Below are 16,630 nucleotides of genomic sequence, written 5' to 3'. Positions count from 1 at the left end.
ATACATGAACAGAAATGTGACACCTGGCACTGGTGTGTGTGTGTGTGTGTGTGTGTGTGTGTGTGTGATTTAACCCTTTCTTGCCCACTGATTTCCCTGGCAAATGCACCCCTAAAGCTGTTTTAAAGCAATTTTCCTGCATCTAGGATCAGAGTAGACATAACCCTAACTTGTGGAAAAATGGTTTGCTCGGATATTTGTGGTAAAGAACTGACAGATGCAGGACAAGTCAGCATGCTCATCCAACAATTCTCTCCCTGCCATAGCATTCATACTACATCATGATATGTAGTTCTGAGAACTTATTTATTTTATTGATTAATTAAAATTTGTAAAACCTGTCCTATATCTCAGGGTGGCTTATTATAAAACCTGGGGTGCCCGAGCAGACAGATTTCATCCACATCTCCCAGATCAGTGTGTGAAACAGATAATGATTTTGTGGTTCTTCATTTCACATTTTTCTGCTGCCATGGTACAAGAACTGCCTTTCAAGTTTAATAGTGTGGATGGGTGGGTTCTAGCCAAATAGCTAGAAAGCCCAAATAGTGAAAGCTTTCTAAATACTATGGTTTTGGTGATGATTTGTCATCCTTAAGAGATTTATACAGAAAAAAGATGGTTGCCCCCTATGAGGCCATCAGCTTTTTATACATACTAATTCCTTGAAAGGTAGAATAGCATTACTCCCAGGGCGCACTTGAAGCTATATTTGAAAGAGCTGTGCACTGGCCAGCAGCCTGAGCATGGTACATCATCACTTCTTAGAAGGGCTTTTGGACACATGTCTAACTAACTGGAACAATTGTTTTGTGTGCATATGTGGCAGTGGAGAAAATGCAAGCCATGCATTCCACATTGCAGCTCCTCAACCCCCCCCCCCCTTTTGCACTTTTAGGTTCATTTCCTGTCCCCAAATCACCTGAAACTATGCAAAACCACCACAACATCATAATCCTCACTCACATGGCCAAATATTGGCCAAAGCCCAAACTGGAAAGCACATGTCACTTCTGGTTCCAGGAAAATATGTCTAGGCAGCTCACAGGGAAGTAAAAATACATTCAGCCCAATGCAGTTGCCTACAATTGTTTTAAGTAATGGGCATTATTTTCACATTTTAGCACATTTTTAAAAAAAACATTCTTAAACTAGGGGACAGAACGAACTGACGAATGTACAAGCACAAAAATGAACATTGGTTTACCTTGTGGCATGTTTGTTTTCAGTGATGGAGGTGGAGGAATCCTTGATCGGGTTGGTTCCCTCCGTTCCCTCCAATAGGCAGGAAGTAAGACTTGCAGGAGAGCATCTTCAGAGGGAGCCGCCCCCCCGTGTCTCCACCCATTGTTACAGCTGAAGCCGTTGAATATAATATGATAACTCAATAACAATAGTAAGTAAAAATGAGAACGATTAGTTAGAACTCTAACATTAATTTAACAACCCTTTCCCAGTAACTGATGGAACCCCCTCAGTTCTGGGAGGGTAGGATTCCTCCGCCTCCATCACTGAAAACAAACATGTCACAAGATAAGCCAATGTTCATTTTTCTGGCAATGGAGGGGAGGGATCCTTGATCGGGATATGCCAAAGCTCACCCAACTGATGGGTGGGAGAACTGCGGGATGATATCTAAACAATTGCTTGAAGCACTCGCTTTTCAAATCACGCTTCCACAGATTGGAAGATGTTGAGGCGGTAATGGCGTACAAATGTGGAAGGAGAGGACCATATGGCTGCCCTACAAATATCTTGGATAGGGACTTTTGTAGAAAGGGCACTACAGGTGGAATGGGCTGTAATGGAGTCAGGAATGGTCGAACAGTTGGACTTGTAACATTTGATGATGCAGTCATGTATCTGGAGAGTGTGGAAGAAGAGACCTTTTTTTCCTAAGGAAGATGAACTAAATGAGACAAATAGTCTGAGAGGCGAAAACGTCATGTGCGTTTAACATAAATTCGAAGTGCTCTACAGACATCTAACCTGTGCCAAGTCTTTTCCAGGTCCTTCTTCGGATTGGGACAAAATGATGGCAGGACAATCTCTTGGGATCTGTGAAATGCGGAATTAACCTTGGGTATGATCTGGATAAGGCTCCCAGTTCTAACACCCTTCTGGCGATGTGATTGCCATGAGAAAAAGCACCTTCCAAGTGAGAAATTTGACTTCTATTGTGTTTTGAATGGGGCCTTGATGAGTGCAAATAACACCAGATGCAGATCACAACTTGGATATCGGTGGACAGCTGTTTTAGTAGGGTAGCTGCCCTCATAATTTTTTTAATGTAAGGGTGTGATGAAATCCATTCAGCTGATTAGACAGGTAGGGCCGACGTAACGGCAGAGATCTGTCTCTTAAGAGTGTTTGATCTTCAGCCTTTGTCCAGGCCTTCCTGAAGATAGAGCAGGAGATCACCCATCGAGGAGGACAACAGTGATATTTTCTTGGGAGGTACACCAAGAAGAAAAGTTACAGTGGGAATAGCCATAAATCCATCTGGTGGATTGTCTTCTTGATTGAATTATGGTCTCTGCGACCTGAGGATTTAAATCATCCTTTAACAGAAGGTGGTGTTCAACTTCCGTGTGTGAAGATTGAGCCATAGAGGGTCTGGATGACATATTTGTCCTTGTGTCAGAAGGTCTGGTTGAGTTGAACTGGTCCTGGGCTAGTTCCATAATTTCCGGAAACCAAACTCTTCTTAGCCAGTGAGGCGCTATCAGGATGATGACTACTTTTTCATTTTTTAGTTTTATAGACATCGTGCGATCATTGCTGTTGGTGGGATGGCACAGAGAAGACCTGTTGACCATCTGTGTTCTCTGTGCTGTGGATCATGAATAGCGAGAGGAACCTTGGTATCTGGTTGTTGGCCAGGGTTGCAAATAGGTCCCTGGGATGGCTGGGGTAGAGGCAGGGTGGAATATGCCTGGCTGGCAATGGCTGCTGCCTGCATAGAAATAATAGAGGCTAATAAATTTGTAAGGTCTGGGGTCAAGCAATGCACTGCGGGAATTGCAGGCACAGGGGATTACTCACAGGCTTGTCCTGGTTCCCAATTGTGGGAAGAGTGAGTGCAGCAGGGCACCAAATGGTTTGGAGGTGAAGGTTCTCCCCCTCCAGGCACTCATTCCTCGGGTCTCTTGTTTGCTCCAGAACCAGAATGAGAAAGGAAGTCTATTCAGGCAGGATGGATTTCCTGGACATGCCAGGGCTATCCTCCAACTTCTCAAGTCCAGAAGTCCTTCACTGCATAGTCTAAGCCTATCCTATTCTATGAGGAAGTTAAGAAGAGGAGGAAAGAGGAGTTTTTTTTAAGGTAAGGTAAGGGAGATAAAGCGAGAGAAAGGAAAGTGACCTATTTGGTACGAAGCAGGATCAAGGCTGGAGACACAGGGGGAGGCTCCCTCTGATGACGCTCCCCTGCAAGTCTTCTTTCCTTCCCATTGGAGCGAATGGAGGAAACCAACCTGATCAAGGATCCCTCCCCTCCATCGCTGGAAAAGTAACACAGAGTAGCCCCTGATTGATTCTTCCATCAGAACACGCGCTTATTCTAAATGTATACAAAACTAATAATCAGTATACCTAGCTAGGAAGTTTCAGGGATATCATCCTCTGCTCTATAATGATCTCAACCCACATTTACTTGAGCAAGGAGGAGGCAAACAAGTTTATGACACAATGTCAGAAGCTTTCTGCTTTTAAAAATGTCATTAATGTGGTAACAAGTCACGATGTCTACATTTAGCATTATAATCAAAATGAAATTATGCTTGTCACTGTAGATTATATAAGAAGACAGATCTAATACAGGAAAAAGCATACAGAATGCGGCAGGAATAACAATGGATCCAAGCTGCAAGAAAAGAGATTCCACCTCAACATTAGGAGGAACTTCCTGACAGTAAGGGCTGTTCGACTGGAACAAACTCCCTCGGAGTGTAGTGGAGTCTCCTTCTTTGGAGGTCTTTAAGCAGAGGCTGGATGGCCATCTGTCGGGGATGCTTTGATTTGGATTTCCTGCATGGCAGGGACTGGATGGCCCTTGTGGTCTCTTCCAATTCTACGATTCTATGATTCTAACAGTGTATTAGATGGTGGGAGTGGCAGAAGAGGGCAAAAGTCTACTTTTCTAACCAAGTGCTTCATCATTCACCTTAAAAGGAATTTCACACAAATTAATTTTCCTCAACAAGTGTCTATTTTACCTGTGTTGAGAAAAATGAGACATTACATTGTTGCATACAGCAGAGTAATATGATTTCTAATGTAGTGAAGGTCTGTGTTGTAACTGGTCTTGCAAATGGGTCCAATGTCTGTTCAGCTTCCTGCTTCATGCACCTGGTCTGTAAATGCCCTGGGTAGATAGTATTTCTATTGTGTCTGAACACATGTTGGATCTAATCAAGGAACCACATTCATATAACTCTCTGCTGAAAGGCAATACCCCAATTTTTGTATATGTGGTAATTAATGAAACAACATTTGTTGTGCCTTATCCATAAGCACTCTAGTTAACTTGTAATGACCCCATGATGCAAAAAACTGGGCATCTTCAGCTATCTCTGCAATCTGTGATCATGTGCAATATCAGCTAGCTAGCTACATATATTATAAAATCTCAATAAATGCAAGATATTCTGAATAAACCAGTTAATCAGAATGGGAAAACTGTATTATCCAATTAGTTTATGAACCATATTAGAGTTATTTTTTAGACTTTTTATATATAATGCAATTAGCTTATGATCTGAATAACCTACTGTGGAAGACAGTCATTTTAACATCCAGCTTACCTATGGAGTGGTCCTCGTGGCGTAATAGTTTCTGGGAGGTAATCAACTAGTGGTGCCCAGCACCCACCATTAAATGGCATTGGCAAAGGCTGTGGCTGTTTCATTTCCACAATATTCAATAGCCAGCTTGTGTATGGAGAAATAGGATCATCTGCACAGTAACATATTAGGTATTTAAGTATTTATTACATTTTAAAGCCAGTCAATAACTAACATTCTCTTAAATGTTTATAGAAAAATTAAAAACATAAAATAAAGAATAGGGTAAAGCCAGCAGCAGGGATAAAACACAACAAAAAACAGAAACAGAAATAAAATAGTACAAATATCTGAATATGAAAACAACTACAGAAAAATAAATGGCTGTCTGAAGCTGAATTCCCTTTGACATCTTCACTAACAAAGAATCCCAATCATTAAACTTCATCTTATCCAAAGAAGCTACAGACAATGGGCACAATCCACCCAAATCTGAGTACTTCTAAGTCCCATTTATTTCACTGGGAAAAATTTAAGCATTTGCTTAGGTGTTTGACTAAAATCAAATGAACTTATTCATGAAATCATGCTTATTATGACTACATCTATTATTGGTCACCATTAGCCGTAAACTTAATCTAAATATCAAGTCATACTTTTGTCGTCATCATAAGATCCTCCAGAGCTATTGCTGTATCTTGATTCTAGTCGATTATGTGCTCTGATCACATTGCTGAACCTTGAGAATAAAAAATAAAAATAAAGAACTTAATCTGGTTTAATTCCCTATCCACTATAAATGATCTAAAGAGTCTCCGAAGGTGATACTGACAACTAGTATTTGAACACTGACTACTGTTGAGGAAACTGAGTGATAGCACTGCATCAAAGCCAAAAGACCAGTTCAGACACTGGTGAGACTTGGAACCATATTCAGACATAGATATGTTAGTCTGAAAAATCAGTATGCAAAGGGGAGACTAACTGAAAGAAAAAAGCTGGTAGTGTAAACTTGAGCCTACTTACTCGGACACATGTTTGGAACCACACACACACACACACCAAATGTTGCTTCTTAGGCACAGAAATAAGTAAACCAATTCTAGACTTAAGTGTACATCCCTTAATATTAAATAGAGATCATCACCTTCCAAATTAGCCCACTGTTGTCTTAACAGATGTGTAATAGATTCCATATCCATAGTTCTTGGTCTAACTGCTGAAATCTAATTGAAAAACTGTGATGTAATGGAGCTTAACATACACAGGATTTCATTCCCACTGAATAGCAATTAGAAAAGATATGGACTATGGTCCCAAACAGTATAAACACTGTCCCACACATTTTTTTTAATCAGTGACATCATCTCAAATTAATTTTGAGATCTTTTGCCTCAAGAGATTTATCCTATAACTGCCCTGCGTCAAACATGGAATTTTAACCAGAATATATGCACTGTGAATTTTTATTACTAAAATATAAACCTGCTATCCCGTGCATACTTAGGAGTAAGGTTCAATAAATACAAGAAGACTTTGACTCTATTATGTACAGAAATAGGTTATAATACTGAGAAGTTAATTCTATGGAAAATTCCTTAACTCCAGATGTGTGCAAATGAAGAACTGTAGCACTGGGACATTTTACTATCTCTTCTTATAGGCTATATAAGTAAAGAGCTCTTACAAATTGTTACATAATCTTCTGAATAGTCTTCCCTAGCAGAACCAAAACAAAAAGCAATGTAAAAAGTCAATATTTATCCTGCTTTGGAACTCCTAAACTATAATTTAATACTGTCTTAAGGGGGGGAGGGATAAAGTGTTTTTAATTGTCATATTTTATATTTTACTGTTGTTAACCGCCCGGATTGGTTTGCCAGAGGGCGGTATACAAATAAATATTATTATTATTATTATTATTATTATCTCCAGCAAGTTCAGGTGTTGAAATGTAGGCAGATTTCTTGCATACAATCTATTAATTCAGTTTAAGAAAAAGCCAGACAAAATTTGGATCTGAAAAGATAAATGTTCTGAATATCTGTACCATGCTTTGGAAAAATCCAATTTAAAAAAATTGCTGTACATGCTTTGTAAGGAAAAGAAACAAAACATGTTACACAGAAGCAAAAATGCACATCACATGTTTGTTTACAAAAAGTTCATACTGTTTCCCCATGAAACTATTCTGAGAATGTTTCACAATTAAACAAATAATAAACCTGGACAAATTTCCTAGAAATTTATTCTTAGGGAAGATGTGGAGAGAGAGTGTTTTAATCATTACATTTAGAAAGCTTCAGGCAACATACAACACTAAGGGAAGAAACTACTCAGTTTTTATCTCTAAATGAAACATATTATAATAGTGTAAAAGTTTGTGTAGTCAACATATAAATATAAATAAGAAACATTTCCTTCCTTCTTTCCTTCTTTCCTTCCTATCTTCCTTCCTTCCTTCCATCCACCCATCCTTCTTTCTAGCCTAATTAATATAATCTATGTAGTCGTGAAGTTACCATGCTTGCTGGCCATACAAATTCATTGGTTGACATACAGAAATGTAGTAGCTACTTGCTTCTCTAAGTGTTTACTTACAAACCTTTATTGTAGACTAATATAAGACTTACAAGCAGGGATATGAAAGCAATATTACATTGTAAACCCAGGCCCCTATTCCTGGAAAGCTCTGTGATAACAAGTCAGACCATCGATTAATCAAATTCTGTACTGTCTATGCTGTCTTATCTACTCCAGAGGCTCTCTAGACAGGAACCTTTCTGGAGGCTGAGCCCTGGATCTTTCATACAAAAAGCATTAGCTTTCCATTACGCTCCAGCTCAACCCTCTGCACTTTATTATAATACAGTGGGGACAGAAATATTTTTCAAGGATTACAAACTTTTAAATTCTTAATTATAGCTGGGAAAAGTTACTTTTTTTGAATTCCAGATCTTCCTACCCTGCACTGCAACATTTACCTCACCATGATTCTCAGCTCCTCACCCCAAGGATGTGATGAGAAGTAGGTTACAGTCCACAAAAGCTTGTGCTGTGATATATTTTTTTAATCTATTTAAGTTGTCTAACGAGTCTGTTGCTTTTGCAGCAACAGATTCACACAGCTACCACTTTTATTAGGTACTCAAGCAGGCCAGTTCCCTGTCCAAACCCCATTCCCTCCCCCTTTTTTTCTTTCACAATGGACACTCTCAACATCCCTAAATCCGGGTAGCCACCAAGCATAGGTCCTTGTTGATCTGTTTTTGTTTTCGTTCCATCCAATTTACAAACTAACGTATTTCGGTATATGTGGGAACGCCTCCAAGTACGCAGAAAATATTAACTTGTTTTTGGGTGGCCAGTTCTTATCGCTAAACTAATGGGCATCAGGCCACCCAAGACTGGTATTAGAGAGAATGATATTTAGATGAGACATTTGCTATAACAGTATGCTCATACTGGAGGAGCTAGCCTTTCTAGCTGAAGGACTTAATGTTTAAGAAAGAGAGACTGATTAGGAGTTTTCATCAGATTACAAACCTTTCATCTGTGTCCTTCACAATTCTGCTCTCTTCCATATCTGGAAAACTATCTTGACCAGCAACTACAGTGTTACTGCTTGATGTAGTTCCTGTATATGTAAAGCCAGTATATTTACATTTAAAAAAAAAAAATGAAGTGCTCATATAAAGTCATTCTAAAAGTTTTTCATTCAAATTAGAGGGGAAAACATCCAAGCATCGAATGGCTTTATGCAATGACAGCTCGCACCATTGTTCACTACAGTACATGTGGAACACTAATATCTAGTTATGAAGAAAACACACACACCACATTACCACACTACACTCTTATAGTGCTGCTATTCCACTTTTACTGCTCTGGCTGCCTCCTGTAGCATTCTGAGGTTTGTGGTTCAGTGAGGTCTAAGAGCTCTCTGGCTGAGAATTCTAAATGCCCCTCCTTAAACTACAAGTTCCAGAATGCAACAGGAGGCAGCCAGAGAATTTAAAGTGGAACAGCAGCGCTATAAGAGTGTAATGCAGTAATCTAGAAAATAACATCATTCCCTTTCCCTCTCTTCACACCACAACAGTGACTGTGCTGTTGAAGTGAGGGATCAGGCTCAGAAAAAGCTTCCTCTGAGCCCTTCCTTAAACCCCAGTAGTTTCAAAGGTAAACTGGAGGGTTCAGCCAGCATCCCACAACAGGGTGCTCACATCATTATTTCCTTGGAGTCACTGGAGAGGACACCTCATTGCAGGCTTTTGGACTGTGATAAAAACCTTTTGAGAATCTTCTTCCTCAGCAATTAACAAAAGTTTCTGGAAGAGACACTCTAGAGAGGTTGTTGTACCACGTTTTTGATTCCCAACTGCCTAATCACCAATCTAGACTGAAAGAAAACAAAACATCTTCTTTCTCTTCCAGTGTTATGGGTGGAGGATGGAAACTAGGCTCAGAGGATGCTTTCTCTCCTTGTGACCCAGCACTGAAAAATGAATTCATTGTGGTGAGAAAGAAGAGACAATAAAGAATCTTTGCTGCTGTGCCACATGCATCCTTTGTTCCATATTCCCTCCAGGGCTCCCCTTTTTATATTTAGTTTTTGACTTAGATTTGTCTCATCCTGAATGCTGAGGATGGCAAGAAAACTTCTCAGTCTTCATTCTCATAGCACGTTGTCAGGGTAGGTCACTTTCTTTCTACTTCACAGATGTTAACAATGCTAAACAAAGGTTTAAAAAGTGTATGGTTCCTCAAAACAGCAGCCAGTGTTTACAGCTCAATTGTTTCACTGTCATTTTTTATGGGTTTTGGGGGCTATGTGGCCATGTTCTAGAAGAGTTTATTCCTGACGGTTTCGCCAGCATCTGTGGCTGGCATCTTCATCGTTCTCTAAAGATGCCAGCCACAGATGCTGGTGAAATGTCAGGAATAAACTCTTCTAGAACATGGCCACATAGCCCAAAAAACCCACAAAAAACTATGGATGCCAGCCATGAAAGCCTTCAACTTCACATTGTTTCACTGTCTTTGGAAACTCAAGCAATGAAGGCTTTTGAAACCACATGAGATTTCAGCCCATTTTTAAGTTTACAGTGGAAATGTATGTAAACTCAGTTTTAGGTCTATCGTTTCAATTTCTGAAGGGCTAATTTCAGCTAAGTATAGCTAAGTCTGGATCCAACCACATATATTTATGTCTTAAGATATAAGAGTCTGAGAAGGAATTGTCATATTTTATATTTTTCTGTTGTTAACCGCCCGGATTGGTTTGCCAGAGGGCGGTATACAAATAAATATTATTATTATTATTATTATTATTATTATTATTATTATTATTATTAATACAGAGGGAACTAAAGTATATTTTCTATAATATGTGTACCTCTGTCTTAAAAGTGAGCCAGTGTGGTGTAGTGGTTTAAGTGTTAGTCTACAACTGTGGAAATCAGAGTTTAAATCACTGCTCGGACATAGAAACCCACTGTTACTTTCTCTTAGCCTCAGAAGAGGGCAATGGTAACCAACCTCCTTTGAACAAATATTTCCAAGAAAATTCTCTTTAGGGTTGTCTTAAGTTGGAAACAACTTGAATGCACACAACAACAACAAGTTTTAAACAATACTCTTAGTTTCTTTCTGTACAATGTGTTTTCACAAATAAAAAGTAAATCTTTAATTTTTACCAGAAGCAGCAGCTGAAGCCTTATTGCTGGCAGTAAAACGGTAGAATGGTGGGTTGTCACAATGCTGAACTATGGGGTTTACTGGATCTGTTTGCTGCAGCTCAAACAGAAGTTCTTCCATTGTTTGAATAGTATTGTTTCGACACAAATAAATAGCAACTTTTTTTATCTGAAGAAAAAGTAGTATGTAGCAAGTTTTACAAAATATAATTTAGAAATGCACACAGTAAATACAATAGAGGCAAATATACTTTTAAAATTGTAAAGATGTAAGATAGGAGTGGGCAACTGCTATGGATTTCACACTTACTTTAATGAAATCCTTATTACAATATGACAAAGTAGAAGCTTTGTAGTGAACTTCACAATGTTTTTTTAAAATGTATTCTCCTATTTATCCATGCTTTTGCTAACCAGATTCTACAATGCAGAGACCAAACTGCTGTAGTCCAGTTCATTCTTGTTCTGATGCTATCTTGTTCAGTAAAAACAACGCAACAAGATTTAAAAAGAAAATAAACTACTTACGTAAGATAAAAGGATAGTATCACTGCTAACTCCACATAAACTTATTAGAAACTGCAATGTTATTCTCAGGTTGTTGCTCCATTTTTCATTGTTGGCTAAAGCATTCCAGACATTCTCCATTTCAGGTCCAGGAACCTCATCTCCATACTAAAAGGAAACATAAAACACTAAACTCGATAAAAGTTAAGCAAATTTTCTTTTAAAATGTGCAAAAAGTACACCAGAGAAGTTAAGAGCTGAAATACAGAAGACTCTTGGTATCCACTGGGGTTTGGTTCTAGGAACCTGCCTGGATATCAAAATCTGTGGATGCTCAAGTCTCATTAAATATTATTTATTTATTTATTTATTTTTAATCTCGCCTTTTTCCCAAAGTGGGACCCAAGGCAGCTACCATACATAAAACAAAACAGTTAAAATTGTACAATTAAAGTCGTACAAATATAAAAATTACAAATATAAAATGTAAAACATACAAAGTTAAAATTAACAATCCAAGACCATCCCTCTCATCCCCCAATAAAACCAAGCCTGCCAGATCTCAAAAGGCATGTTTAAACAAAAATGCCATTGCCTGCCTGCAAAAGGCCAGCAGTGAGGGGGGCAGCCTAGTCTCCCATGGAAGGGAGTTCCACAGGGTGGGAGCAGCCGCTGAGAATACAGTGGCATAGTGAAATGGTGTCTCTTATATAAAAGAGCAAAACCAACGTTGCTTTTGGAAATGTATATATCTTTTGAATATTTTCAAGGCATGGATAATTCATGGATAAGGAATCCATGGATATGAAGAACCGACTGTAGTCAATCAGGGTTTTTTTTAAAAAAAAGAACTGTTCTTTTTTTCTGACTCAGATCAGATTATCAAGATAAGATATTATAAGTACAACAACAAAAAAACTAATAGTTTCTCCTTTGACAAGGTTGTCAAGTTGTGTCTGACTGCAAGGAGCAGTGCTCATCTCCATTACTAAGCTGAAGAACCAGCTTTGTCAAAGACAACTCTGTGTTCACGTGCCCAGCATGACTGCACAGAACGCTGTTACCTTCCCATCAAAGCAACACCTATTTATCTACTTGAACTTTTACATGCTTTCAAACTGCTAGGCTGGCAGAAGCTCGGACTAATGATGGGAGCTCACTCCATCACACATCACTTGGGCCTTTAACTGCCAACTTGCCGCTCTTGCAGCTGTCAGAGTCAGCGTCTTAACCGCTGAGCCACTGCATTCCTTAAAACAACAAAACAATACTTAATATGAAAAAATCCCTAACAGATCAGATGAAATATGACTTTTGTAAAAACTGCATATTAAAAGAAATACTGAGAGAACCAAGAGAGGGCTAGTGTGATATAATGGGCAGAGTGGTGGCCTTAGAATGGATAGCACCATTGGGACCATTGACAAAGCCCTGACTGGCTGAGAAATATTTTCAGTAGTGCAAATCAATCAAAATAAATATTTATTTAGATAGAAGGCCCACTGGATAGCCAAGCCTAGTCTACCTCACATGGCTATTGTTACAATTAATGGGAGGAAGATACAACACACCTGCAATCTTGCTTGGAGAAAGTGTGTCTAGACTCTAGAGCTGTATTTGCCCTGCAAAAATAATCCAGTTTAACACCACTTTAACTGCTATCCCTCAATGCTTTGGAATTCTGGTAATAGTAGTTCGTTATGGCACAAGAGCTCTCTGACAGAGAAGGCTAAATGTTTTACAAAACTACAATTCCCAGAATTCCACAGCATTGACCCATGGTAGTTAAAGTAGTGTCAATTTGGATTATTTCTGCAGTGTAGATGCAGCCTCTCTATCTATATAAAAAAGTACCACTCATTAAAAAAATAACACTGGGATTCATATTTGACAAACATCTGAGTATTTGCTTGCTTACCTTAGCAGTCATATACATTAGATTATTAAGCACCAGTGATGTGGCCTCTGGAGAGCCCCAGCCACTTCCCTTTAGTTCACATGACATAACTATTTCCCCATCTTTGTCTTTTATTTCATCTTCTGGAGTGCTAGGACTTGAACTTGGGAGGAGAAGCCTGCTGTCCACAAGTTCAATGTTATGAAGCCATGGTAGCAGGTAGGTAAGCATGATCTGGCGCCCATTAGGATGAGTTGTTGGGAATCGCTGGCTTACTTCTAAAAACAAACAAGCAAACAAAAAAGATTCACAGGATTCTAGACTTATAAGATTACAAGACATTTACCAACTGCATACTCTATCACGTACCTTTACTTTTAAATGTCTTCAAATAGAGATAAATTACACATGTTGCATTATGTTTCTAGCAATCAAATGACCACTCATTTTCCATTTCTTTATCTAATTCCCTTAATACAATGAAAGCAAAGATGAAATTCCCTTTTTCCTTGTATCTTTTAAACTAAGTCAGAGGGCAGGTGCTCTCTTTCTTTATTCATTTTTAAAACTTATTTAAAGTTGATACTGGAGTTGTTTCATTTGAAGAGCACTGTATAAATACTTAATAAGAACTATTTAATATTAACATAATTCAAGCATAATATTATTGCTTGAAAAGCAACATCCCAGTCTGAAAAGCTTAACATTCCAGATTTTTCTAAAGCGTGAACACAGAGTTGACAAATAAAAATTTAAAATTCTATTCAGCATTCAAAAAGTGTATTCCTATGGAAAGAAGCACAAGGAATTTACAGTTACAGCTAACAGATGATAAGGAAAACCAACAGACAAAGGGAAGTACTAAAATGTGTTGATAACAATTGATCAAAATTCCAAATTTGTAGAACATATACAGTTATATAAAACAAGAAAAATATTTTAAAATATAATGCAAACTAAAATTAACTAAACCATTGGAACACTCAGTTAAGGTTCTACTCTACTCCCCCTGGCACAAAGCAGAGGGGAAAGACAAGAGAATAAATGGAAAAGTCTACTCAAGTGCAGTACTTTCATTAAAATAGGCCTTTCTTGGTGTTCCACAGTGAGACAATAAGCATCTTTACAGCAGTGCACTCTCCTCAAGAATATAAATAGAAATTTGTACCTGAAAACAATGGAAGTGTGAGCTCAGGATACATTCTTGCCAGTTCATAGGACAAATGAGCTAGTGATACGCTGTAAAGTGGTGGTAAAGGACCATGAGTCCCATAAAGAATACTGCCAGGTCTTTGCTCCGCTACTTTCTTTGAATAAACAAAAAGCTTAGCCTCCAAAATCTACAAGAAAGGTGAAACATGAAAGTAGTGTTTCAGATTTTCAGCATATTGATCATGATTTTAAAAGAAGATACAGCCCGCATGCCCCAACCTCAAGCTTGCCATCAGCGGATTTGAACAATCCACAGATGGCAAGCCTAACGGCAGCATGTACACATACCTGCAGCTGCATGCATGCACACCTTCATTAAAATTTACAGGACTTGACGTCCCGCGGTTTTTGGCATCCACCTGGGAGCTGGAACGGAACCCCCGCAGATAGTAAGGGCCAACTGTAATATCATAAGATTATCTACAGATTTTGCCAACAATTTTACAACTGGCAAAAGATGCTTCATCATTTGCACTTGTGGCCAGGCCAAAAGCACCTCATGGCCCAAATATTGGGGTTACTTGTCACTTATTTACTTTCTCAAGGGCTGAACACATGGGCCATGTTCCTCCTGGCCTGGCGTTGTCCTAAACAAACAACACAAGCCAACAGCCTCATGCTGGAATCAACCAGGCCTAATGCCAATCCAGTGGTTGTGGCCTGACCCCAGCCCAGAAGAGATCAGCTGTTTGCTACTGAGTTTTCTGAAAACTCTGCCGTGAAACTGGCAGACCCCATTGCTCAGCCCCTTATATGTTGTTGCAGCCACCATATTCCCTCTGAAGGTCCCAGATGCAGCCTGTGACATTGGAGGGGGGCGCCTGAACACATGGCTGAAGTAAGATGTCCTGCTTCTGCCTTTACAAGGAATGTGGTGATGGTGTGTGCACATGTGGACACCTGCCCATTACCTTCCTGGCCTGGGAGCAGGAATGAGCTGAAACCACAGGTGGGATACCACAGGGTTATCCTATGATGTCCTGCGTATGTGTATAGGTTCTCAGTGTGTTACTGACAGCATCGGCCAGATCAAGCAAGGAATTTGATCATAAGTCAATGGCCCCTTGTGGTCCCCAACTTTCATTCTGTTGTTTCACTATTTCATGGCACACTGCCCTATCTGTCCCTACAACTTCTATGTTCAGGACCTGCATTCCCCACGTCAACAATACTGAGTTGCCTTGCCCAAGACAGCCAAATTCTTATTAAGCCTCCTCCAGCAGAGTACCACAATGTGTATTCTTGTTCTATGGATACTGTTGAAAATAAAATCCTCTTACTCAGAACCCTCCTTTGCTTCATATCTGAGCCTAATTGCCCTCCCTTGAATGACCAAGCACTAGATCCTTATCAAAATATGCTTGAAATATTTGCATAGTGTCAAAGAGGAAAACTAGCATTTAATACATACATGAAGGTAAGAAAGTTAGTTCTCTGCTTTTCCATATAGTTTCAAAGGATTAAAAAAAAATCATACCTGCATGAGTTGCATGGAAATTTCATAAATCTCTCGGTTCGTGTCAGATGCTTTGAACAAGACCAAATTTAAAAGTGTTACAATATCAAAAGGATAGTTTCTGAAAGAAGAAACAATGAAATAATTGCTGTTTATCACATAGTCATTCTTGTTTTAAAATATTGCTATTTAAACCTTACCATCTTTCCCATAACATGTCTCTCCAGACATCGTTTTATCCAAACATCTTGTAAGGTAGATAAGGATTCCCCCCTTTCTTTGTTGAATCCCTTATATCAAAAGAATTTCTTACTTCCTTAATCCTTTTTTCACTTAGCTATCTGCCTCTTCTATTCTCCTCTTTATCCAATTTATCCATATGTTACTTTTAAATTCATTTTCAAAGTAGTTCATAACAACGATAAACAAATAATCAATATAGGTAGAGCAGAAAAACGAAATATTAATGTCTAACACTTCATTCTCACTAGCAACCAACAAAGACCACAATTACCGTATTTTCCGGAGTATAAGACGACTGGGCGTATAAGAGGACCCCCAACTTTTCCAGTTAAAATATAGAGTTTGGGATATACTTGCCGTATAAGACCACCCCTCTTCCAATGCACACCAAATAAAAATTTAAAAAACATCACTGCATTTACCCTAACTCATTCTCTAATCTTGGCTTGCTTGCTTGCCTGCTTGCTTATCTCTCTCTCTCTCTCATCTATCTATCTATCTATCTATCTATCTATCTATCTATCTATCTATCTATCTATCTATCTATCTATCTATCTATCTCCTTCTCTCTCTCTCTCTCTCTTTCTCCGCCCCTCTCTCTCTATCTCTCTCTCTCTCTCTCCCTCTCTCTCTCTCCCCCCCTCTCTGTCTCTCTCCCTCCCTCCCTCTCTCTCTCTTTCCCTCCCCCCCTCTCTCTCTATCTCCCTCCCTCCCTCTCTATTTCTCTCTCTCTCTCATCTATCTATCTATCTATCTATCTATCTATCTATCTATCTATCTATCTATCTATCTACAGTATCTATCTATCTATCTATCTCCCTCTCTCTCTCTC

The 16,630-nt window shown here is 38.9% G+C and overlaps 1 protein-coding gene across 4 annotated transcripts in view; it reads right to left on the bottom strand.

Annotated features, from left to right (window-relative positions):
• FRY (FRY microtubule binding protein) overlaps nucleotides 1-16,630 on the bottom strand; it is a 225,898-nt gene that overhangs the window by 72,813 nt on the left and 136,455 nt on the right. For all 4 annotated transcript variants that reach the window (XM_042460592.1, XM_042460591.1, XM_042460590.1 and 1 more), the window contains 8 exons: nucleotides 15,577-15,676; nucleotides 14,056-14,227; nucleotides 12,909-13,165; nucleotides 11,012-11,158; nucleotides 10,484-10,652; nucleotides 8,331-8,421; nucleotides 5,441-5,523; nucleotides 4,806-4,956 (listed from right to left, as the gene is read on the bottom strand). In XM_042460592.1, coding sequence (XP_042316526.1) covers nucleotides 4,806-4,956; nucleotides 5,441-5,523; nucleotides 8,331-8,421; nucleotides 10,484-10,652; nucleotides 11,012-11,158; nucleotides 12,909-13,165; nucleotides 14,056-14,227; nucleotides 15,577-15,676 — 1,170 coding nt within the window. The remainder of the gene's footprint in view (nucleotides 1-4,805; nucleotides 4,957-5,440; nucleotides 5,524-8,330; nucleotides 8,422-10,483; nucleotides 10,653-11,011; nucleotides 11,159-12,908; nucleotides 13,166-14,055; nucleotides 14,228-15,576; nucleotides 15,677-16,630) is intronic.

The sequence above is a fragment of the Sceloporus undulatus genome, chromosome 3, assembly GCF_019175285.1.
Source record: "Sceloporus undulatus isolate JIND9_A2432 ecotype Alabama chromosome 3, SceUnd_v1.1, whole genome shotgun sequence".
NCBI lineage: Eukaryota > Metazoa > Chordata > Lepidosauria > Squamata > Phrynosomatidae > Sceloporus > Sceloporus undulatus.
This window is presented reverse-complemented; position numbering and strand designations above follow the sequence as displayed.